Here is a 25,000-nt window from a genome sequence, read left to right on the forward strand (position 1 = left end):
ATTTCTTTAGTTATCACCCCAGTTACTAGTGAGGGTCCAGAGAAGAATTTTGAGTTGTCGTCATAACATTTCATAGGAAAAGTATTTTCTAATAGAAAATATAGTAGACAATTTTCTTCTTACAAAATAAACTAGGCTTTTCCTACCTTCACCTGTGCATGTTCCTGTTTTTAAAAACTTTGCCTCTGGACGAAGACATTCAAAACTCTTTTGCTGACAGTAAGTTGGGTAGCTTTTCCCATTAACTGAACACACCCTGGTACCATTCTTTGGGCACTGATAAGGAAGTTTACAAACACAGGTCCCGTCGATGCATTTCTGCCATGGTTGGCAGAAGACTTTATTGCAGGAGAGACATGTGTGTTTTTCAGTTAAGCACTTTTTCTCCACGAGATCCTCTTGAGATGTGTCTGATGTTGAAGTGGACTATAAAGCACAAAATAAACATTAGCTTAGCAACAAACTAAAATCTTTTTCAAGATGAATACATGAGCTACAAATGACTAGTGATACATGGGTATTCAGAGTCATCAGTATCACCGTCACAAAGAAATGCATACAGTGTGAGACATGTTTCATCAGTAATAATTCTCTGTGCTGATAAGGGAAGCGTGACAGATAATTTTTAAACTCAAATCATGGAAATAAATGTTGATATAACCTTCTTCAGATGCTGTGTACCAAAAGCTTCCCCTTCCTGGAATTTATTAAAAATAGAAAAATAGTCTAAACCTATGTTATCAGGACATTATTTAGGTATATTATGGCACATTAAAAAAGAAAAGATGAATACATGAAGGAAAGGAACAAAACAGACTCATATACCCCACAGTATAGATGAGGGTAATGTGGTCTGGTGGTTTTTAGAATCAAACAACCCTGGCTTCTAGTCTCAACTTGGGCACTTATATGGCCTTGAGCAAGTTACTTACCCTCATGAAACATGTTTCCTCATCTGTAAAGTGTATCCTTCTATTTTGCAAGGTTATTGTAAGCATTAGAAATAAAATGTGTATAATGGTTGGCAGGTACTAGGCATGAAATCAGTGGGAGCTGTTATTATTCAAAAGCCAACATAATATTCTGCCTTTGAAGAAATCAATGAATCTCGACAGTTAGGTTAAGGAGTAGAAAATTTGGTGGTAATTATAGTCTCATGGAATGAATTGAGGAATGAAATTGATTAATTCTATTAATAAATGCAAAACCATTTGCTAAACTCCTATTTTGTGCAAAATCCTGCTAAGATGAACATGACATGGACTCTGTCTTCCAAGGGCTTGACATCTAGACAATAAGATAGAAACATGCATAATAACTGGGGTAAGTGATATAACAGTCATACAAATAAGATACAGTATTCTTGGAGATCCAGAGTGCGAGAGAACAAGTATTTCCAGGGGCATTTTTTTTTTTGGCTGCCCCCTGTGGCAGCAGGATCGGGTATCCCAACTAGGGATTGAACCCGTGCTCCCTGCAGTGGAAGCACAGAGTCGTAACCACTGGACCGCCAGGGAATTCCCCCCAGGGGCATTTTAAACAGCCTCATGGGGCATCTGAGCAAGGTGAGGAAGGTCAGGTGTTAGCAGAGGGTAGGTGCTAGCAAAACACAGGAGGAATGGTGCACAATGTATTTAGGGAATCGTGAGCAGTCCCAAGTGATGGTTGGGCTTGTGTGCTTCAACTGGGATAGTCATTGGTTAGGAAACTGGGGAGGAAGAGGAAGCAGGAGTGGAGCAAGAAAATGATTTGGAAAGACACTTGAACAAGCAAAAGCAAGAGGACTGGACAATTTAATGCATGTAGGGGTTGACAGTAGAACTAGATTTTGAGGCTGAGTGCTAGTAAGGATGTATAATGCCATTAATCGATATAGATATTAAGTTAAGGTAGAGAGTTATGAGTTTGGCTTGGGACCTGTTGATTCTGATATGCCTGAAGGATGTGCATTTGGAGATATTTTGTAGAAAAGGGAAATGTGTGTCTGAAGCTTGGAAAACAGACGATTCTCTCATTCATCAATTAATTCACTAAATGATTTAGTAAGCACCACTCTGTGCCAGGGAACAGCCTGAGGCTAGGGTCAGAGGGATAAAAATCCCTGCCTAAGGAGTACACCAACCAGAAGAGAGACAGGCAAGCCTGACTGACAGTTTCCCTGGTAGACGTGGGCCGGGGATGCCATTAGGACAGTGGTCCCATGGCCTGACTAGGAGGCTTGAGAACATCTCCAAGAAGAGCTGATGTCTGCGATGAGCACTGAGAGCACTGAGGAGTCAGCTGGCAAGGGTGGTGGGAGGTGCTCCGGGCAGGACTGTGAGAACAAGAACAGCAAGAACAGGGAGCCACTGAGAGACTAAACAATGGAGCAAATTTGCATTTGAGGAAGATCTTTCTGGAGATCAGATCAGACAAACAGGCAGGAGGCCAATTAGACCTGCAGGAATCCAGAGGAAATACAATGAAGGCTGGGAATAGGTCAACTGGGTCAAAAGCCAGTTGTGGAAAGTCAAGGCTCTCTCTCTGTCCCCTAGACACCCCCCTTTGGAGGATGGGCATCCTTTGGTCCAGTCTCCCCAGCCTCCAGCCATAACACCCTCCCCCCACCCCCGCCCCGACCTTGCTCAGTGCCCTCCAGCTGCAGTTAACAGCAAGCTGGGGCAGAAACAAATTGAACGATCTTTAAGGGCTATGATGAAGACAAATAAAAACCAGTCATTTAAAAACCACACACAAATTTGCAGAAGCTGTGAAAGTCATTCTATCCAACATGCTTTTCAGTAAACTTTATCAAATAGCCAGGAAGTTTGACAAATTTGCCGTTAACTACACTGGTTTTTGACACACCGATCTAGAATAAAATCTAGTAATTACATACTTTTCATGGTTCCATGTACCTCTTTTGTAGCACTTATTAGAGTTGACAGTTTTGTAATTACTTAGCTCCTGTGTCTTCCACTGACAAAATTTAACTGCCCTGACAGCTGGGACTGTCGGCTTTTACGTATCACCTTTCTACTGAAAGAGTAATACTCTAATTGGGTGCAAGCAGAAAAAACTTGATATTTTCCCCCAAATTTATCCCTTTCTGAGGTGTCATTTTTCCTTGATCTTTAGAAAGAAACTTGGGCAAGTGCCATCAAGTTTTCAGTCACTCTTAGATTAGAGCAAAAATGAAAGATTAAAAGAATTTTGGTCCCAGGAACAGTCATATATAACAGTCATATACTACAATGTCCAGTTCTGGGTCATCATTTAGACTCTGACTTTCATTTCAGTTGAAAGGTCCTTTCTCCTAGCTCAGACTTTCTTCAGGGGCATGGTGGGCCTGGTATTCATTGAATGAATGGTGAAAAACAAAAACAAAAACAAAAAGAGAACACCGAGGAGAATTTTACATTTTAGGAGCTGAAGATTTTAGGAGCATGGGCTCTAGGTGCATGGGCTTCAGTAGTTGTGGTATGTGGGCTCAGTAGTTGTGGCACGCGGGTTTAGTTGCTCCGCGGCATGTGGGATCTTCCCAGAGCAGGACTCAAACCCCCATGTCACCTGCATTGGCAGGCGGATTCTTAATCACTGCACCACCAGGTAAGTCCCAAGCCTAGTATATTTTTAAACAACAGGTACTTTTTAAACAACCCCCCTATAGAACAAAATTATTTTCAGTAAAAATCATGAAAGAAATGAATAATAAATTATAGAGAAAAATTTAAACACAAATATTTTCTTGTATTGAAATTTCATATATAAATATATACAAAATCATGCTTGTGAAAAATAAAAAAGTAAAAAGTAAAATTCATAGTATGGTACAAATAAGGAAAAAAGTACTAGACAAATATTTTAAATTACATTCATATACTTAATGAAAAAGGAAAAACTATACCTATATATAGGCCTGTTGCAGTAATGAATAATAATATTACAGTTTAAGAATAATTAAATATATTAATAAAAATAATAAATTTCATTTTAAAGATACTGAATAGTATCTTTCAGTATCTTTACCTAATCTGATATTTTACCTAATATTAGGTAAAATATTTCCTGTATGAACTACTGTTTGCACTCAGCAAACAAAAATATTACACCTTTCAGGCTGCATTGTTTTTACTATTTTATATTTTGAAAACAAAAATTCCAAATGGCCATTGGAATGACAAAACTGAAAAACTCAACTTTTTTTGTTTCTTCATTCTTATAATCACTGTGACAACACTTTATTTTGAATCTATTATAAATTCAGGAAAACGTAAGAACATAGAGTTTGAAGATGAACTATACTTGAAACGAATTTGAACAATTCCAATGCATAATACATATGAGACTGCCTATGTCAGGGTAGAACTGAAAGTTGGCTGAATTAACTTCCATTTTTAATACAATGTCTGTTAAAGAATAAGTTTTAAAAAGTGCTCATTTGAAGTTTACATTTGTATTTTAAAAACTCAACCTCAGCAACCCCAGCAATTGTTAATAGTGCCATCTAATAAAATAGCCACTAACCAAAAGTGGATATTTGGGCTTTCCTGGTGGTGCAATGGTTGGGAGTCCGCCTGCCAATGCAGGGGACATGGGATCGAGCCCTGGTCCGGGAAGATCCCACATGCTGCACAGCAGCTGAGCCCGTGCGCCACAACTACTGAGCCTGTGCTCTAGAGCCGGTGAGCCGCAACTACTGAGCCCATGTGCCACAACTACTGAGCCTGCACTCTAGAGCCCGTGCTCCACAACAAGGGAGGCCACCGCAATGAGAAGCCCGCGCACCGCAACGAAGAGTGGCCCCCGCTCTCCACAACTAGAGAAAGCCCGCACGCAGCAACGAAGACCCAAGGCAGCCAAAGATAAATAAATAAAATAAAATAAATAAATAAATAAGAATCCTTTGAGTTGGTTTCCTACGGTCCCTGGCTTTAAAAAAAAAAAAGTAGATATTTAAATTAAAATTATTAAAATTAAATGGGAATTCTTCTGTTTCTAGTCAAGATAGACTTATAAGGGTACCCTAGTTATAAAGGTACCCTTTATAAAGGTACTTATAAAGCTACCCTAGTTCTTATTCAGCCTAAACCAATCAAGAAATGGACAAAATACAGACGACAGTGATTTTCAAGACACTGGACATCAGGCAATGAAGAGTAGAGATCCCTGAGACTAAAGAAACAAATGAGGTAGGTGAGCCTACAGCTGTTCCATGTGATTTCCTTCAGAGAGTTCCCAGACTGTGGTGCAGAGAGGAGGAACTTGAGCTGAGCCCAAGGGACTTCTTGAGGAGACAAAGCTGAGAGTCTTGGGAGACCAAGGCAGCTATACTTCACAGAATAAAGTACTGGAAACAAGTAAGTGGCATAGAGAGAGAACTTTGTAGCTCTGTAGACGATCCCCTTTTAATTGTTCAGCTGAGTATTTATCAGCACCCAAATGTGAAGAAACTACCAGAGACTGGGGAAAGAACCACCCAATAGAAATCAAGGTAACAGGGCCCACGCTCAAACAGTGCCATGAATAGTGCTTGTTCTCAACATTCAGACTGGAAAATTTCATTATTCATGGGGCATTGGAAGGAGTACAAAGAAGGATCTTGCCTCAGTAGTATGGAACAAATAGTCCTAGACTGAGCATTGTTCTGGTCCTACCTATGAATGCTCAAAAGCAAGACCTGAAAGGACCAAACTGTTTTCAAGTAACTTAACTGCATCTCAGAACAAAGCTCAAGAATATGTACAGGAATACAAAAATACCCAGTATTTAACAGGATAATATTCCTAATAGCTGGCATCCAATAAAAAATACAGGCATGCAAAAATACAGGAAAATATGACCCACAGTGAGGAGAAAAATTAAATTGATTGAAATTTACCCAGAATCCTTAATATAGATGTCAGAATTTGCAGGCAAGTATATTATAATATTTATTATAACTGTATTCCATATGTTCAAAAAGTAGAGACAAGAAAAATATATAAGAGATCCAAATTGAACTTCTAGGGATGAAAATAACAATATCTGAGATAAAAATACACTGGATGGAACTAACAACAGATAGGACATTGCAGAAGATTAACAAACCTAAAGATTTATTAATAGAAACTATCCAGAATGAAATGTGGAAGTAATGAGAATTTTTTAAAAAAGAACAGGGTATGAGTGAGCTGTGGGACAGGTTCAAGTGGTGTAGTATACATAGTATATGTGTAATTGGAGTTCCACAGGAGATAAGAATGAGATGGGAACAAAAATGTTATTCGAAGAAATAATGGCTGAAACTTTTCCAAATTTGATAAAAATTATAAATCCACAAATTCAATAAACTTAATGAATCCCAAGCAGAAGAAACATGAAGGAAACTCCACCAAGGCACATCATCTCAAATTGCTCAAATAACAACAGTGAGAAAATCCTTAAAACAGCCAAAGAAAAAGACCCATGTGCAAAGGCACAAAGGTAAGGGTGACAACAGAGGTCTCATGCAAGTGAGAAGACAGTGAAGCAACATTTAAAAAATACCAGAAAAAAACCCCTGTCAACTTATAATTCTATACCTAGCAAAAATATCACTTGAAAATTAAAGCAAAATAACAACCATTTTAGACATACAAGAGTTGAAAGAACTAATCACCAGTGTATCTGCACTACAAGAAATGTTAAAAAAAAAAAGAAGTCCTTCAAGCAGAAGGGAAATTATCCTAGATGAAAATCTGTAGCTACATGCAGGAATGAAGAATACTGGAAATATCTGGAATTTTTTATATGGGGGTGGGGAGGAGGTAGCCGTTATCTCTGCTTTGTACCTTTTCTTGTAGTATCTTTGACTTTGGTATCAGAGTAACATTGACCTCATGGAATGATTTAGGAAGTAAGTTTTCTCTCCTTTTTGGGGGGGTGGGGTGGGCAAAAGAGTTTGAGAAGATTTGGTGTTGTTATTTGGTAGAATTCACCAGTGAAGCCATCTGGTTTTGGACATTTCTTTGATAGAAGTTTTTTCTTTCTTTCTTTTCTTCCTCCCTTCCTTCTTACCTCCCTTCCTTTTCTTTCTTTCTTTCTTTCTTTTCTTTCTTTTTCTTTCTTTCCCTCTTTCTCTCTTTCTCTCTTTCTTTCCTTCTTTCTTTCTTCCCTTCTTTCTTTCTTTCTTCCTTTCTTTTTAAATCACTGATTTAATCTTTTGTTACGTGTCTGTTCAGATTTCCTATTTCTTCTTGAGTTGGTTTTGGTAATTTGTATGTTTCTAGTAATTTGTCCATTAATCTAGGTTATCTAATTTGTTGGCATATAATTGTTCACAGTATTCTCTTATCATTCTTTTGATTTGTGTAAGGTCAGTAATAATGTCTCCACTTTCTGATTTTATTTATTTGAATCTTCTCTGTTTTTGTCAGTCTAGCTAAGGTTTGTCAATTTGGTTGATCTTTTCAAAGAACAAAATTTTGGTTTAATTGATTTTATTGTCTTACTATTTTTAAAATTTTTTCTGTTTCTATTCAAATATTTATTACTTCCTTCCTTCTCCTAGCTTTGGATTTAGTTTGCTCTTCTTTTCTAGTTCTTTAAGGTGTAAAGGTAGGTTATTGATTTGAGATTTTTGTTCCTTTGTAATGTAGGTATTTACTGCTACAATGTTCCCTCTAAGTACTGCTTTTGCCAATCCCATATGTTTTAGAATATTGTATTTTGTTTTCACTCATCTCTAAGTATTTTCCAATTTCCTTTATTATTTCTTCTTTGACTACTGGTTAAGAGTATGCTGTTTATGTTCCACATATTTGTGAATTTTCCAGTTTCCCTTCTGTTACTGATTTCTAGCTTTATTCCATTGCATCCTTTCACTTTCAACCCATTTGTGTCTTTGGATCACAAATTTGTCTTACAGATAGCATATAATTACGTCTTTTTAAAAAAAAATAAATTCTACCAATCTATGCCTATTTATTAGAGAACTTAATCCTTTTACATTTAAATTAATTACTGATAAGAAGGCCTCACTTTTGACATTTTGCTATTTGTTTTCTGTATGGCTTATACCTTTATTGTCATTTCCTCCATACTGCCTTCTTTCATGTTTAGTTGATTTTTTTGTAGTAAACAATTTTGATTTTTTTCTCATTTTCTTTTCTGTTTGATTATTAAAAAGAATACTTTCTTTGTGGTTACCATGGGGATTATACTTAACATCTTAAATTTATAGCAGTCTAGTTTGAATTCATACCAACCTAGCTTCAAGAGCATATACAAACTCTGTTCCTGTACGGTTCCATCCCCTTTTATGTTGTTACTGTTATACGTTACATCTTTATACATTGTGTGCCCGTTAATTAATAAGTTTTAAATACATTTGTCTTTTAAACAGTGTAGGAAATAAAAAGGAGTTACAAGCCAAAAATAAAATTACATTGGCTTTTGTATTTATCTATGTAGTTACCTTTACTGGAATTCTTTATTTCTTCATATGGCTTCAAGTTACTGTCTAATGTCCTTTCCTTTAGCCTAAAGGACTCCCTTTCTTGTAGTGTTTTTCTTCCTTCCTTCCTTCCATCTTTCCTTTTTCTTCTTGTAGTGTGTTTCTTATAGAGCAGGTATACTGGCACCTTCATCAGCTTTTGTTTACCTGAGAATGTTTTAATTTCTCCTTCATTCTTAAAGGATAGCTTTGCTGGATAGAGAATTCCTGGCTGATAGTTCTTTTCTTTCAGCACTTAAAAAATGTCATCCCATTGTCTTCTGGCCTTTATAGTTATTGCTGAGAAAGATGCTGCTAATCTTATTGAGGATCCTTTGTCCATGATGAGTTGCTTTTCTCTTGCTGCTTTCAAGATCTTCTGTTTTGTTTCTCGGCTTTTAATAACTTCATTATTTTGTGTCTTGGTGTGGATTTCTTAGCATTATCTTTTTGGGGACCAGTAAGCACCCTGAATCTGTAGATTCATTATCTGTTATCAAACTTAACAAGTTTTTGGCTATTATTTCTTCAAATATTCTCTGACCCTTTCTCTCTTCTCCTTCTGAGATTCCTATTTTGTATATATTGATGGTATCATACAGGTCTCTTAGGCTCTTATTCTTTTTTCTTTCTGTTCCTCAGATTGGATAACTTAGTTGAACAATCTTCAAGTTCATTTACTCTTCTGCCTGCTCAAATCTGCTATTAAAACCCTCTAGTGAGTTCTTTGTTATACTTTTCAGTCTAATTCCTTTTATGATTTCTGTCTCTTCATGGATATTCTCTATTTGTTCATACATCATCCTCCTGGTTTCCTTTAGCTCTTTGAACATATTTAAGATAGTTTACTTAAAGTCTTTGTCTGGTAAGTTCAAAGTCTGTTCTTCCTCAGAAATAATTTCTGTTGATTTTTCATGTGAATGGGACATATTTTCTTGTTTCATTACATGCTTCATAATTTTGGGTTGAAGACTGGATATTTTGAATATTATAATGTAGTAATTCTTGAAATCAAATTCTTTCTTCTCCTCAGGGTTTGCTTCCCTTGCTTTCTGTAGATTGTAACTGTTTGTTTAGTAACTTTTCTAAACTGTTTTTGTAAAGTTTGTTTTTTTGTCTTGTGTGGTCCCTGAAGTCTTGGTTCCTTTACCTTGCATTCAGCTAGGGTTTAGACAAAGATTTCCTTGAAAACAAGGAACCAGAAAGAGAGAAAGAGAAAGGGAAAGGGAGAGAGAGGGGGAAAAAGAGAGAAAGAAGAAAGAAAAGAAAGAAAAGAAAGAAAGAAAGAAAGAAAGAAAGAAAGAAAGAAAGAAAGAAAGAAAGAAAGAAAGAAAGAAAGAAAAGAAAGAAAGAAAAAGGAACCTCTCAAATTGAGAACAACAACAAAAAAACTCCCCCGGGTTTGCAAATTGGCTCTGTGCTGAGGCACTCCTTCAATGCTTAGCCAGGACATTTACAATTATGTCTTAGTCTTTACTTCATGCTTGGACTGAGCCTGGAGGTATAGGCTTAGAGTCTTCTTAGGTGTTTTCTGAGCTGCATCCTGCCCTGGGCATGTGTGCTGCTTTCGAAATTCCCCAGTATACACAGGGACTTTTGAATGCACTAATTTCCCATTGAAACTTTTTCCTTCCAAGCTTTGGCACCCTATTGTATGTCTCAACTGTAATCTTTTGTCCCAGGTGGCTGTAGGTTGTTTTTTTGCTTGCTTTCTAATGTTTTTGAGAAACAGTCTGCTGCCTTTCCACTCTGAGTTCCAAGTTAGATGAAACAAAGACAAGTACATTGTGTCAGTCTTTCAAGTAGCCCCCGGGTAGGTTAGAACAAACACAGTTCTTTTTAAATAAAGTCTGCTCTCCTCCTTTTAGAGCTAGGGACTAGAGTTCCATGCTGGGAATGTGGACTGCCATCTTTAAGACTGCCACTGAGTTGGGAACAGGGTGGGGTAAGGGCAAGTAGAAATGCCACAGTTTTCCTACCGTTTTTAAATTGCCTTTTTCCTTCATTCAGCATTCACTTGGGTGCTGTAGGCCTCTGATAACTGGAGTTCTGACGAAGGTGGTTCTGAAAGTTTGCTTGATTTTTCTATTTTTTTGTGGAGGGACAAGTGTTTGGATTTGCCTACTCTGCCATGGTTGCTGACATCACTCTCTGCATTGTGTGTTGCCTCCTGTGCATATCCTCTTTCCAGCATTTTGTCACTCTGCTGAACATCACCCTACTTCTTTCCTTCCAAAATACTACCAAGGTTTGCAATATGCTTGTAGGGTAAAGTAAAAATTTAAGGTTTCAGTCAGGGATTATGTCACAGCACAGTACTATCACTGTAGGTAACCATATTGACTGAAATACCTGGCTTCCCTGTTCTTTAATATCCTTTGGTTACTGATACAGCAGCCACTCCCTCTGTGCTCTGAGTTTCTCTCCCATCCTTTCCTAAGTTCCCTTACCTCTTTGTCTGGGTAGGTTCCGTAAAACCAGAATTCTCATTTCACTATTCAGAACAACTTAAGTCTAACCCACTGCCAGCCCACCCCATCATTGACATCATTGATTCAATGACATAATCCACCCATCATTGATATATGATGGGTGGCTTATCAGTCCATCAAAATGGACTCCAAATCAGTCCATCAGAATGTTTTGATATAAAAAGGGAGTGGGCCTTTTCATTCTCTAGAAGGAAATCTGCTCCCAGCTTTCAAAATAACGTTCTTCCTAGCTGTACATATTTTATTTCATGTTGAAAATGTAGATATATTTTAAAACTTCTTTGAACACATTTATGTTGTCTCTATGGTAACCTCCATTTTAAAATGGTTATTTCTCAGCAGGTGGGATAAAAAGTCATTCCATTTTCTTTTATAAACTAATATTCTAAGAAGTTCTGGAATTTTCACAAATATGATATTAACTCTTTTCAAAATGCTGTTTCTTAAAGGAATGAAGACAACTTTATTGTTGGATGATTTTTCAGTAAAAGAAAGAGGCTCTTTTCCTTTGTGTAAGTGAAAACTGCTATATTCAGGTTTGGTTTTTTTTTTTTTTTTTCCTGTTTTTTGTCCAGGAATCCAAAATGTGGCTGAAATATCTTTTTTTTCAAAAAACAAATTTTTCTTGTTATAATGTAACATATTTATTTGGTATTTAAAAAAGAAAAATAAAGAATGAATAAAACAGAATTTCTGAACTCTGAAAATTCATAAATGCATAAAACATAAAATAAAAATCACCAACAATCCCATTACTCAGAGATACCAACTGTTATTTATCTGACATACATCCCTCATGAACTTTTTTTTTTTTTTTTTTTGCGGTACGCAGGCCTCTCACTGCTGTGGCCTCTCCCGTTGCAGAGCACAGGCTCCGGACGCGCAGGCCCAGCGGCCACGGCTCACGGGCCCAGCCGCTCCACGGCATGTGGGATCTTCCCGGACCGGGGCACGAACCCGTGTCCCCTGCATTGGCAGGCAGACTCTCAACCACTGCGCCACCAGGGAAGCCCTTTCATGAACTTTTAAATTGCCATTTATATAAGCAGTTATATGTGTGTATTTGTGTGTGTGTGTGTATTTTTCTCTTTAACAAAAATAAGATTTTTAGTGAGGGCTTTTTTGTTTCAATAAATATAAAAGCACTATTTTAATGGCTACATGATAGTTCATTTATAGACTACAAAAATTTAATCGATTTTAATCAACAAGCATTTACTTTACCTCCATTCGTTCTGTACTAAAAACATTGAATATATACTTTAGAAGTTACAAGAAACAAAGTATATAATTCTGATTTCTTAGGTAGTTTTCTTTAAATATTTGCTGCTATAAACAGGCATTAAAACAAATTTTGGAATTGTTTCAAAACTCTTTGATCACAAAAGCAGGCAATCATCAATAAGTATCTAAAATGTCTTAAACATTTCTAACTTTAATAGATCAGCTTTCAGACTGCCTACAACCTGTCATTTCGGTTTTATCTCCTTGAGTTGCCTATAAAGTCTCTACTCTGATCAAACAGGTTTATTCATCTGGAAGAGCCCAGTGCTGTGCTATCTTTCTGCCATAACACTTGCTGCTTTTTCAGGCTGGAAAATCACTTCTTCTTTCTCTCCACTGATCAAATCTAATCCAGAATTATGGGCCTAGCTCAAATCCTATTTGACCCAAAAACTCTCCCTGACCTCCTAGCAGGAAGGGACTTTTCCTCTCGTAATGTCCCTTGGCAGATAGCATTTGTACCATTTTTTGGCAATTAAATATATATGTCTTTTAAAAGTTCCTTCTCTTGTGTTTTCATATATTATTTAAATTTTGCTTATTTCCTCATTGGCATACTTGTATCGTCTTTCTACAACCGTACCAAATGGTTACTGTAGGAAGAGATCAGTCTTGCCGTTTGCCCAGCACTCTACCTTGCACATAGATAGAGGGAGCTTGATAAATGTTTACTGATTTGATAATTACTGTAAATATAGATCTATATTAGTAAAATTCTCATTCAGTTCAATTTCTATGCACAGAGAATAGCATATGAAAAAAGCAATTTCTTAAAGCTCTTTCATCAAGATGTTAACATAAAATCTTTGTTACTGACTAGATACTGTCATTGTTGGCAACTGAACTATGTGATCCTTAAGTCAAAATCGTATCCTTAAGATGTTTTCTGTATTTTTATAGTATTTGAAATATCTACTTAAAATAGTTTGCATAGATATTGAATTACTTACCTCACAAAAACTTAAGCAGAAGCACAAAAGTAACAGAACGGCATGAGCAGGCTTCATGTTGGAGACAATCAGGGTCTTTATCTCTACTGTGGACTCGTCTGCACCTCAGATATTCTTTTGAAATTTAATTTTTAACCTCTGAAAAAATATTTAAAAAGAGCACGCCTCCTAAAGAGCTTTGTACTTTTGAACTCATGTAGATTTTGGCAAAATTTCAGAGTTTTACCGTAACTGAAACCAAAAAAGTCCTCAGTAAATGGCTGAGGGACTGTGTTTCCTGAAGAGGAAACTGATGCCCCACCTTGATACTGAACAATGCCTCGTTCTGTTTTCTAGAGAAGACAGAAATCACTAGAAGAAATTTCTTATGTTTTGGTAAAATAGAATTATATATTTTTCTTTAAGGACAAAAACTAGGAAATGGTAAGAGTAAAAGTCCATAATATTGAAGGTTATGCTGAATACATTAGAAATCCTCACCAAAACGCTTCCTTTCATTCACAAGTTGTTCTGTGATCAAATCATTTTCTCTAAGCAGAAATGCTGTCAACAGTTTGGATTCTCCTGAAGCAGATGTGAGACAGAGTTCGGGGTGTGAGATACTTATCAGGAATCAGCTCCTGGGAAAGGAAGGGAGGAGAAGCAGGAATGAGCAGAAAGAGAAATCAGACCGCAATGCAGGTTCGACAAAGCCTTGCCCAGCTCACGGGGGCCTCTGGAGCAAGAGTGGCCAGTCACAGTGGCCCTGGGTCGTGCAGAAATGGCTGGATCCTGCCTGCCTTACTCAGTCACCTGGTGAGGGTTGCCCAGGAAATGATTGCCCTTAGGTGAGGCAGGTCTCTGTCGCTGAGGCAGACCTTGAAGGATCTGACAGTTAGTGGCTGTCAGAAGGAAGTGTCAGCTGACCACACACTTCACGGCCAGGTAGCCAGACCTTCCTTGAAGGCGGATCTGGGAAACTCATCTCCCTGTCTTTCAGAGTCTACCATTTGCACCTTTTAGACCTACTTTCCATATAGGCTTCAAGGGCGGCCCCTTCAAAACTGCAGGGGACCTTTCTTCCTGAGAGATTATTTAGGAGAGGGAGGTTGCGGAGAGGGGTAGGGGAGGGAACTGTAGCCCCTGCCCTTGCAGTTGACCTTGGGGCTGCAGTTGATACTCACCCCCTGCCTCCTTCCTATCCATTCTGGATTTCCTTCACCCTGAGTTTCCACCTCTGCTGACCTCAGTGACCTACCTGGTGGGATGACTCACAACCTCTTCCAGGAGTTATCCAGCCCCTGATTACCATTCACTTCTCAGACCATTGTTGCTGTTTCTATCCCTTTACTGTCACAAGAGACACCTGAGCAGCTCATATGGTTCCATACACATTTCTCCCTACCCTCATTGTGTAATAGCAGCCTAACTTCCTCCGAAGGATCAGGGTCAGTTACTCCTGTCAAGATGGTGACGCCTCCTCTTTCCTGCTGGTCCCCAGACACAAGCAGCTCAGTGTGCACCAGGCAGAAGGTTCACCTTATAATTCAGTGGGATTCCTGTTGTGCCAAAGGACAAAAGTGTGCTTCCTGTGAGGAACAGGCCTCAGAGTACAGTGTGGAGACAAGAGCACACGGCCTCCAGGTGGTCATCAGAAGTGATGGTAAGTGTGGTTATTCCTGCTTCTGTTCCGTGGCTCCCAGGCCTGTGTCTTCTCTCTGTTGGGAATACAATGCATATACTGCTTCCTGGAGGATAGCACCCAGTCCTCACAGAGTATTGCCTTTAAGTAGCACCTCAGCTTGGCATTCACCAGGCTACTCCAATGCTCCATAAGGTGCCAGCTTCACAGTGGTATAGTATGTGATATGACCAGTGGATTGCATGGTCATAGGCCCAAGCTCACATCTCCTTTGCTATAAAGTGGGTTCCCTTGTCCGGCAGGATGTTATACGGGATCCCCTGTTGGAGGATTAAATACTCTGTAATCCTTTAGCTCATGATCCTGAGGCCCTGCAGACAGAAAAGGTACATCCTTACCCACAATTTATGCCTATTCCTGTGAGAATGTACCACTGGCCCTTTTAAGATTGAAAGAACCGAATGTGTCAATTTACCAGCAAGTAGCTAGCTGGTATCCTTGATGAACTGTGTGCCATCTTGGGGGCTCAGCATTGGTCTCTGTTGCTGTCAGACTGGACATTGGTTGATGGCAGTAGCTAAAGAAACCTTCAGGGTCCATGCTATGGGCCTCATGGGTATCTTCCATCTCTGCCACCATGGCCACTTTATTCTTGTGCCCATTGTGCTGGTACTGAGGTGGTTGATGACTGAGATTGGCTGATTATCAATTGGCTGAGTCATTTTGTTGATTATTTATTACTTTTCTCTGGTGGATGTTCTCTGGTGGGCGTTAACATGTGATAAAAAGATTTTTACACTTCAGCCCTACTCCTATATGTACATCCACGTTTCTCCCCTTCTAGAAACTGTGATTCCGTATATAGTCTAACCTTAGGCCACTTATTTTTCCACACAAAGTGGAGAGCCAGGTGTGCCACCTGAAGCTCTGCCCATGGGGATGACTTTCTTTCACCACTGTCTTTCAGAACCATTACTAAGTATGGCTGTAATGCAGCTGCTATTTTCAGGTTGTACCTACATACTGAGCCCATCTGTGAACCAAACCCAAACTTCTCCCTCCTCCTTTAGCTGGTCATTACCAGAGTCCCCACAGAGCCACAGGTGTGAGCTGAGGGAGGAACACAGGTGCAACGGTTTGGATTTGGGGGAAAAGGGGGAATTGGGGCCACTTGCTCATGTACTTTGTGCCCTTTTTTGCTGTTTGTATTTGGTTCCAGATGTAACATTTTCATCTTATGTTTTTGCTAGGCCTCCTCAGCTTTGTACTTCATGGGTCTGTTAGGACCCAGCTCATAACGGGCATCTCTGCTACAAGGTGACACAGTGTCATGTTCGGTTGTTCCACATTTACCAGGGTTCAGTAGTGCCTAGGTTGTTTCTCAAAAAGAATATAATTCTCTGCTACAGATGGCATGGCCTTGCTCCAGAACCCCAGGGTCCTGTATTGTAGTTCTCCCAGAGTCTTCCTCAAACACTCCACAATGTTTTCTCCCACCATTGATACCTCCAACACTGCAGGGTCTTCTGGATTAGTGCAGAACTCTTTCCTGCTCTGGTAGCCAATGAACTATTCTTCAGTGTGAAATATTTGCCCAGAAGTCAAATATTCCCCAAAGGGAATATCCCCAAAAAGGCTCACTAAATTTTGTGCTTCCTTCTTTGTGAAATGAAGTACAAGACAAAATAATTTATCTTTTAATTTAGAGAATATGTTCTGGAAGGTTTCTGAGCCCTGTTTTCCTAAAATTTTACTGATGTGCCAGGATTTATCACCTCTGGAGCATGTGTGTCTAATCAAGGCATTCAGTATGTTAGCCACCTCTTGCTTATCTGCTCTGATTAAGGTAATGCCATTAATGTAGTGAAACAATGTAATGCTTTATAAGAAGTCCAGATGATACCCAGGTTTCTTCAGACTTTATTATGGCAGAAGTTGGGACATAAGACCTATGAAAAAATTCTAAATGTATACTGTTGTTCATCCCACAAGAATGCAAATATTCCAATATTCTTTTCTGCTTAAAATTCTTATAGTGGTTTTGGTTTTCCTGACCAAATTCTTATTGATATACTTTATAATATTGCTAAAATTAGAATCAAGGTTCTTATCTCTAAAAGAAATTTTATTGAAACAAATATTAAACCTTAGGTAAGGGGTGAAATTTCTAAGCTTAGAAAGAAGAAAATAAAAAGACATTTATATATCCAAGTTATGTTAAAAATTTTATAACAAAAAAAGCACTGAAAAAAATGAACTAAGCATGCAACTCAGGATACCATTTAAAAAATAACAAAAAGAATTAAAATAATAGAAAGGAACTAATAAAGACATAAACAATAGTAAATAAACCAAAAAGTAAAAAAGTAGTAGACTTGATAAATAACACGAGTCATTTTTTTTTTGCGGTATGCGGGCCTCTCACTGTTGTGGCCTCTCCCGTTGCGGAGCACAGGATGCGGTCGCACAGGCCCAGCGGCCATGGGTCACGGGCCCAGCTGCTCCGCGGCATGTGGGATCTTCCCGGACCGGGGCCTGAACCCATGTCCCCTGCATCGGCAGGCGGACTCCCAACCACTGCGCCACCAGGGAAGCCCAACACGAGTCATTTTGAGTAATAATTTTTGAAAAGAGAGAGTAAAACAATTTTAGAGGAAAGCTATTTAAGTGGACATTTTTAGGGGGCTGCCAACATCCATTATCCTTCATAATAGGTTCCCAATTTTCTGTGTGGAATTATCTTTCTTCTATTACGAGTTGTTTTGGTGGGAGAGTAATTCCAGGCACCTGCTTTCCAAATGGAAGTTGAGAAATCCATATCCAGCCTCTTTCCATTCCTTTTTATAGCCCAAGGACTGATCAAAGAGTCTCTCTCTCTCCCTCTCTCTGGTGTTTGAGTCTTGAGTTAAGTGATAAGAGGACAAAGAAACAGTTGTGAATTATTTATTGAGGCAGCAGAAGCAGCAGCAGCATACTGGTTAGACTGCTTCAGCTATAAGATAAGCTTCTTTTGATTCCTTTTGGCCTTGTTAAGTATCTTTAGTTCTTAAGCCTAGGTGCTTAGTCACCTGTCAGTACTGTAAACATCCTATTATCTTCCAAGTGAATTTTCTTTTACTAAAGTTAGCCAGAGTTGGTTTGGTGGCTTGTCACTTAGAACCTTAAGTGATAAAATCATGTGCAATTTATGAAATAATCTGAAGATGTGGAAGAAAATTTCCAGGAAAATGGAATTATTGGAATTGACTCAGGAAGAGATAGAAAATTCAAATAAATTAATAGCTAAGAAGACATGGAAAAGTTAAAGATTTAAACCCCCAAGATACGAAGTTTTACCAACTCTTTTAGGAAAGATCATTCTTGTTATTTAAACTTTTCCAGAACATGAAAAAAGATAAAGAGCTCTCCAACTTATTAGCAATACTCTAATATACTTATCCAAAGCTGGGTAAGACAAGCCTCTGAAAGAAATCTATAAGCTACTCTTAATTATTAATATACATGCAAGGGCCCTAAATAAAATGTTAGCAAACCATATACCATAAACCACAATATAGTAAAAGAATAACATACCATGACCAAGTGGGGACCATTTCAGAAATACGGGGGTGTTCAACATTAGGATATCAGAGTAATTCAGTATATTAAAATCTTTAATTAAAATAATAGATTAAATAAGAGAGTCCATATAATTATATCACAAGATATGGAAAAGGTATTTGATATGAGTTTAACACCAATTCTTAATTTTAAAAAAAGTGAGCAATCTAGGAAAAGAACAAATATCATTAACCTGATAAAGGGTAGAAACCAACAGTAAACACCATATACACTGGTGAAACACTAGAGCCAAACCCATTAGAACTGGGAATAAAAGCAAGGATGCAATATTTCAATACTGCTGTTATTGGAGGGAATAAACATGAAAAAAATTATAAATATTGGAGTAGAAGAGACAAAATTGCCATTATTTGTAGATGAAATGACTGTCTACTTAGATAAAATTAATTGAAAACTATTAGACCTAAAGTCAAAGTTTATTAAAGCGACTGGATACACAATCAACATAAGAAAATGACTTTTCCTAATCTGTCAGCAATTAACAAATAGAAAATGTAATAAACGGCTCACAATGACTGACATTCTATACAGTTTACATCTCTTCCCTTCCAACATCTCAGTAAAAATAAATATAAAAATAATTCCATTGTACCATTGAAAAATGAAGAGGGAGTCCATCAACAGGATACAAACAGTGAAGATTTACTGGAAGACATAAAACAGAGAGGAAGAGATTAACTGCAAAACTTAAAGGAGGTTTTGAAATGTTAAACGGATGTAAGTGACAACAATTGTATCCAGAATAAGGGAGACCACAAAGTAAATAAAGACAGTGGAATCTGTGAGAAGTGATAGACTAGGTAATCAATTAAACGAAGAGCAAAACAGTTGAGCCAGTACCCCATTCTTCAGGAAACTTACTTCAGCATTTGCTCCAGGATAAAACCTACAAAAGGCTCTCTGCAGTGCATGTTCTAACCTAGTTCCCCTGGAGTGAACACTGGGGCAGGAGAAGCAGAGAACCATTCCAGGTACAACTTCATGGGGTTCAGGGTATCTCTGCACTTAAAAAAGCAAGTTATAGGCAATCTCCCAAGGCCTCACATCCCACCCCACCTTCTCCTACATAATCATCCACACAGTGCTCTGTAGTCAGAAGCTACACAACCAGTATGTACGGCACAATGAAAAGGAAGACCAACCTCATCTATGACTATACGTGCAAAAATCCTAAACAAAATATCAGCAAACTGATACAAACAAAATCTTAAATAGGATTCAGCAGTGCTAATAATAATATTAACACTTGACAACTTTTTATGCACACACACATACATATGTATATAGGCTCAAGTAAATAATTATGTTAATGTCATAATTTCAGGGTAGGAGAGGCACACGTTTAAATTCAAAAGAAGCAAAAACCCTTTAGTCTTAACTTTGGACATATCAGTACAAACCATGTTTTTTTTTCTTTCTTTCTAAAAATATGTACTAAAGATATCTCCTATCTCTGTCCAATGATAAGGCATAGAAGTCGTGATAATCCAGAAGCAATCACCACCCCTTAGTGCCAGATTGTGTTCTTTACATACCCTTTCCTACTAAAAGGAACAAGGGCTCCCTAAAGAAAGGGCTGCGGCAGGAAATGTATAAGATATGTTAGATAGAGACATCTGGTGTCAGAGAGCAAGGAAGCTATCAGAGGCTAGTAAGTGGTATTAACAGACATAGGACCAAACTTGAAGGGTTTCTCACAGCCAAAGATGAAACACTTTAAGCATTAAAAAGGACAATGATAACAAAGGATTTAAGGAAAAAAAAATATTAAAAAATAATGAAGAAAAGTTCTTTATGTCAGCTAATAATTGCTAAAGGAATGATAAAATTAGCATATCACCATTTTGCAATCCCTCACGAGTAGACGAATCTAGATGAGGATCACTGATACCTGCTAAAGCCGTCAGGTGAAAAGCTTGCAGGGAGCTTTCTCACAGATGGATCAGGGTGATATACTGATCCCACTGATCAATCTTAACAACACCCAAAGAGAAACAACCAGATGTCATGTGCCTCCTCGTGTGATGCTGTAAGACGTGTTCTTGGAAAAAAAAAATTGAACCTGAACATAATCGATTCTCCAGATCTCACTACCAGGCAACTACCAGTTTCCAGGAAACACAGAGGACAGAGAAACATGGTTTATATGACCAAGAAGATGGGAAATTCTACAAGATAAAAAACTCAGTTTCTACAACAAGTAGATGCCATGAAAGAAAATAAGGAGAGAAAACTGATAAAGAATAAAAGAGACTTAAGAGACATATCAATCAAATGTAATGCGTGGATAGAGCTTGTATGTTAATAGTGAATTGTTATAACGATTTCATTTTTTTCTGATTTCTTTTTAGTTTGTTTTACACTTTATTAACACCTGTTTTATAAACATGACTTAGAGTTCAATGTGGTGATTTTTGAAGACAAAGTGGGAGATGAAAGAGAATTCTAGGCCTAGGTAATTCTGATAGTAATAAAGAATCACAACTTACACTCAAATCACAGTAAGAGAGCAAATAATTTCAAATGGCCTTTGGAATCCCAAAGTGAAAAACTTGTTTTAAAAAAGTCACCTTTTAGAAAGGTAGTTATCAAGTGGCAGAACATTTTGACTAAAAAAGGAAAAAAAAACCAGAGTTGGGAAGAACCTCACAATTCTAGTATGTAAATTTAGAGAGAGCAAAATGTCAGGATAAGACTTTATATGAGAAACTAGAAAGGTTTCACTCTCAAAGTTTGATAAGTTGATGTAATTGATGACATGTCACATGATGCTAAAGAGATTTTGTATAATAAACCAAAAAACAACCTTTTATCCAGATTGATGGATCAACAGATTTCAACAACAAATGTCATATGATAGCACTTATATGATGTAAATTGTAGTGAAATTTGAGAAAATTTTTCTGCTATAAAATGCTGCCCAAAACAAGCAAAGGCCAAGATACATTTACTGTTTTGTCTTCATATTGGAAACAAAAGGTACATCTTGGAAGAAATGTGTTGGCAACTGACCGACGGTGCCCTTCAATGATTTGAGCATTGTTCCCTGAGATGGTTCACTTTCTTAAAAGAGAAAATTCTAATGAATTCACAACACCCTTCTTTCCTCCAGGAGAGTTGCTGGTAGAAACTTTTGGAGCTGAAATGAAAAAAATTCTGGATAATGATACAAAAATAATTAACCTTATCAAAGACCAGTTTACCTGAGAACATTTAAAAAACTGTGTAAAAATCTGGACAGAGACCACGGAAATCTGCCACATGCATAAAATCTTATGACTTAAGAGAGCATTTGTTCTGGGGGAAGACAGCTGCCATGTCATGAGAATGCTTAAGCACTCTGTAAAGAAGCCCACGTGGCAAGGAACTGAGGGCACCTCAGAGATTGATCCTCCACTCCCAGTCGTGCCTTCAGATGACTGCAGCCCCAGTCAACATCATGACTGCTACGTCATGAGACCCAGAGCCAGACCACCTAGCTAAGCTGCTCCTGAATTTCTGACTTATGGAGATTATTCAAGATAATGTTTATTACATTGAGCCATTAAGTTTTGGGGTAATTTGTTATACAGTAAGAGAAACTAATATTGATTTTGGTTCTTAACAGGATGCTTCAGCTGAAAAGTGAACTGTGGGAATACTAGGGTCTGGAGAAAATATCTTGGTTTCAAGTGACAAGATTCTTGGTTTTAAATGGAAACTGAAACTCTGGAAAAATCATACGGCCAAAAAAATCTTGAAATGTTTCTACTGTTGCTTGCACTTTAGAGTGAGGGTCTCAAGTTAAGACCAAACCACCTGAGGGAACTGCAGAACAAAACTGAACCATATTTTCCCTCCCTTTAACACAAGTAAATGACTGAATGAGGGTTCCTTTCTCTGAATCTGCTCCTCAACCTGTGCACCTGACTTTGAGAGAAGAGGGAGAGTTTGTAAGATTATGATTATAAACATAAGATGAAACTTAACTGATTTGCCTTTCTACAAGTTCTGGATTTTTGTGAAAGAGTATCCTGCCATTCATACGAAATAACATTTTACTGTACTTTCCAACTTCTTACTTGTGTGAGCAAGCTTTTTCTTTGAGCTTAAAAACAGTGACTGAAATAATCTTATTTCAGCTGAAAATGAGATCTGTGTATGTGAGTCTCAGGATCGACTCAGAATTGACCATATACGTAGCAAAAGACAAGCAAAGATTTCACATTATTTTCTTTAGTTTCAAAAATAACACTTTTATGCACATATAGGCCTATAAAATGATTAATATTCATTAAAATCAATTTTTGCAATCTAATAAATTAAATGAAAAATTGAAGTTTCCTCTCCCACTTAATTTGCATCAGAATTGATATCCTATTTTAAAATAACTATAAATGAAGTATAACCTTTAAAAATTATGAATAACTATATTGTACACCTGTAACTTATATAATATTGTACAGAAACTCTACTTGGATAAAAAAAATTTAAAAAAAGAATTGAGATCCTTTGTGAGAGGGGGGAAACTACACAGAGTAGGGTAGTAAGTTGGACAAAAATAAACAGATTCATAGAAAAACACCATTCTCTACTCAAAAGAGCACCAAGTTACACAATGTGAACCACTGAACTATACACTTCAAAATGACTAATGTGGTAGTTTATGTTATGTGTATTTTACTACAATTGAAAAAAAGAGCATTGACAATTATTATTGGACTACCATGTCTATGTGTCTATAAGCTGCTGATCATGTTAATGTACTAGGATGGATATATACATATATGTATATATATATTACATATATATTTATATTATGCAGGGTTTTCTGAGACATAAAAATTACTTCAATGGTTCTTCCAGGGTAAAAAGATAGAAAAAGGCTGGTCTAATGGATGGCAAACGGAGCTTTTCCAAGAAGGAAGTGATTGCCAATGGCAGGAAAAAAGAAGCAAGGCAATGATGCTGGCCTGATGGGGCAGAGAAATGGTGTACAGCCCTGGAAGGAAATAAAATTAATTATACAGAAGGCCTAGTCAATGTAGAGATTTTACTTTAGACTTGTTGTTAAAGGACATGGAGAACTATTTGGGATCCTGAGGATGGCTATGGTACGAGGAAACTTTTAATAAGTTCAGTATGTCATCACATGCAGTACAGATGGGAGGAAGAAAAGCCTGGAAGCATTTAATTTGAGACAACAAAGATGCTCAGAACGTGAGGAAGTTATAGTTCACTGTAATTATTTCTCAACTTTTGAGTTGCCGTAGATTATACTGGGTGATTTCAGTTAGGAATAACAGAGGAAAGTGTGGTAGTGGCAACAGAAGGCCTGTAACAGTACAAGCTTTAGATGGAATGAACAGAAATTGAGTGCTTTAGATAAAAGAGACTGCAACTAAGGTTGGGTGGGGATGGTGACAAAGATGATGGAGAGTGCTCAAAGGCTTGAGTCCAAAGATGCAGAAACCAAGAGTATGATGCTACCATGAGGACAAACAGGCAATTGGAATGATGAATAATTTGGAGAGAGCAAGGAGTGAGACTGGGGGTGGTGGTACAGCAAAGGACTGAGGGCTGTGAGAATCCATGGTTCCACTTTGTCCCTCTAACTAGCTAGGGAAGTTACTTCGCTTCTCTGTCAGTTCCTTACACGTAAGATAAAGGGGCACCACGTAATCTTGAAGGTCCCATAAAAGTTCAATGGTTTCATCACACTGAGTTGAGGATAATACTGGGACACCAAATGGAGATAAAACATTGAACGTAAACAGAGTAAAACAGAGCAGGGCAGTTATGAATAATTCTACCTCTGTATGATGTATAGAATTTAAAGTACATTTATCAAATCTGAATAAAAGTTCATTTACCAAAATTTTTTAATCTATATGACTGATGCTTTTTCAAGAAGCTTACACTTTAGTGTAGAAGACATACTGTGATTCCTAATATTTCCATAGTTAAGTTTATGAAGTTCTTCCAATATGAAAATAACCCTCTAAAGAAGGTACCAATCCCAACCCTCTTTCAAAGAGGCGGTTGACTGCGCTAAATATCAAGGTAAGGTCTCAGAAGATTCGAGTGAAAAGAGACCAACCAAATTTAACAAATAGAGGGTGGCTAGCCTTCTTTGGGAGAGAAGTTTTAGCGGAAGTTGAAGTAAAATATCAAGGACTTAAAGACAGAAGGGGAGAGGGGCTTGTGGTATAGACAGTGTCCTGCGGGGCTGAAAACGTACTTGACAAAGGAATAAACTATCTGGTACAAAAGACAAAAACATGGTCTGGCTTTCTGTCAGGTAACAGTTTCTTTAAAAGGACACACACACACACACACACACACACTTTTTTTTCTTCCTTTCGTGAAACCATAGTACAAAACGACGGGCACAGTACTGCCCACAATCTCGCGTACTTGGAAAGATCCGGAAGAAACAAGCGACTCGAAAGAACGCAGACAAGCCCTTCCACTAAGTTCCGACGCGGCCAGATCCACCTCCCGGCAAAGCGCGGCTCAAACGTCCTCAGAGCCACCGGCAGCACAGTTGCTGGAGCCGCAACCAATTGACGAGCGAGGGGACTGCAGCGTAGCCTGAGAGGACAGGGTGCACGGCCAC

At 37.9% G+C, this 25,000-nt stretch overlaps 1 protein-coding gene and 1 long non-coding RNA gene across 6 annotated transcripts in view; both read right to left on the reverse strand.

Moving 5' to 3' along the window:
* The window catches only part of CFI (complement factor I), a 37,695-nt gene extending 24,325 nt beyond the window's left edge, over nucleotides 1–13,370 (reverse strand). For 3 of the 5 annotated variants that reach the window (XM_082653755.1, XM_082653754.1, XM_082653753.1), the window contains exons 1-2: nucleotides 13,161–13,298; nucleotides 147–426 (exon numbers count right to left, since the gene is read on the reverse strand). In XM_082653755.1, the coding sequence (XP_082509881.1) occupies nucleotides 147–426; nucleotides 13,161–13,217 (337 nt within the window). In that variant the 5' untranslated portion in view covers nucleotides 13,218–13,298. Of the gene's footprint in view, nucleotides 1–146; nucleotides 427–13,160 lie in introns of all 5 variants that reach the window. The other 2 variants (XM_082653752.1, XM_082653756.1) reach the window with 2 other exon arrangements.
* A 255-nt stretch (nucleotides 13,371–13,625) lies between these two features.
* On the reverse strand, nucleotides 13,626–24,913 carry LOC309822086. Its single transcript, XR_014296690.1, has 3 exons — nucleotides 24,799–24,913; nucleotides 18,995–19,047; nucleotides 13,626–13,780 (listed from the first exon to the last, which is right to left on the reverse strand). It is a non-coding gene; the product is annotated as an uncharacterized lncRNA (long non-coding RNA).
* Nucleotides 24,914–25,000: the final 87 nt, after the last annotated feature.

Source organism: Grampus griseus (assembly GCF_964374135.1).
Source record: "Grampus griseus genome assembly, chromosome: 4".
NCBI lineage: Eukaryota > Metazoa > Chordata > Mammalia > Artiodactyla > Delphinidae > Grampus > Grampus griseus.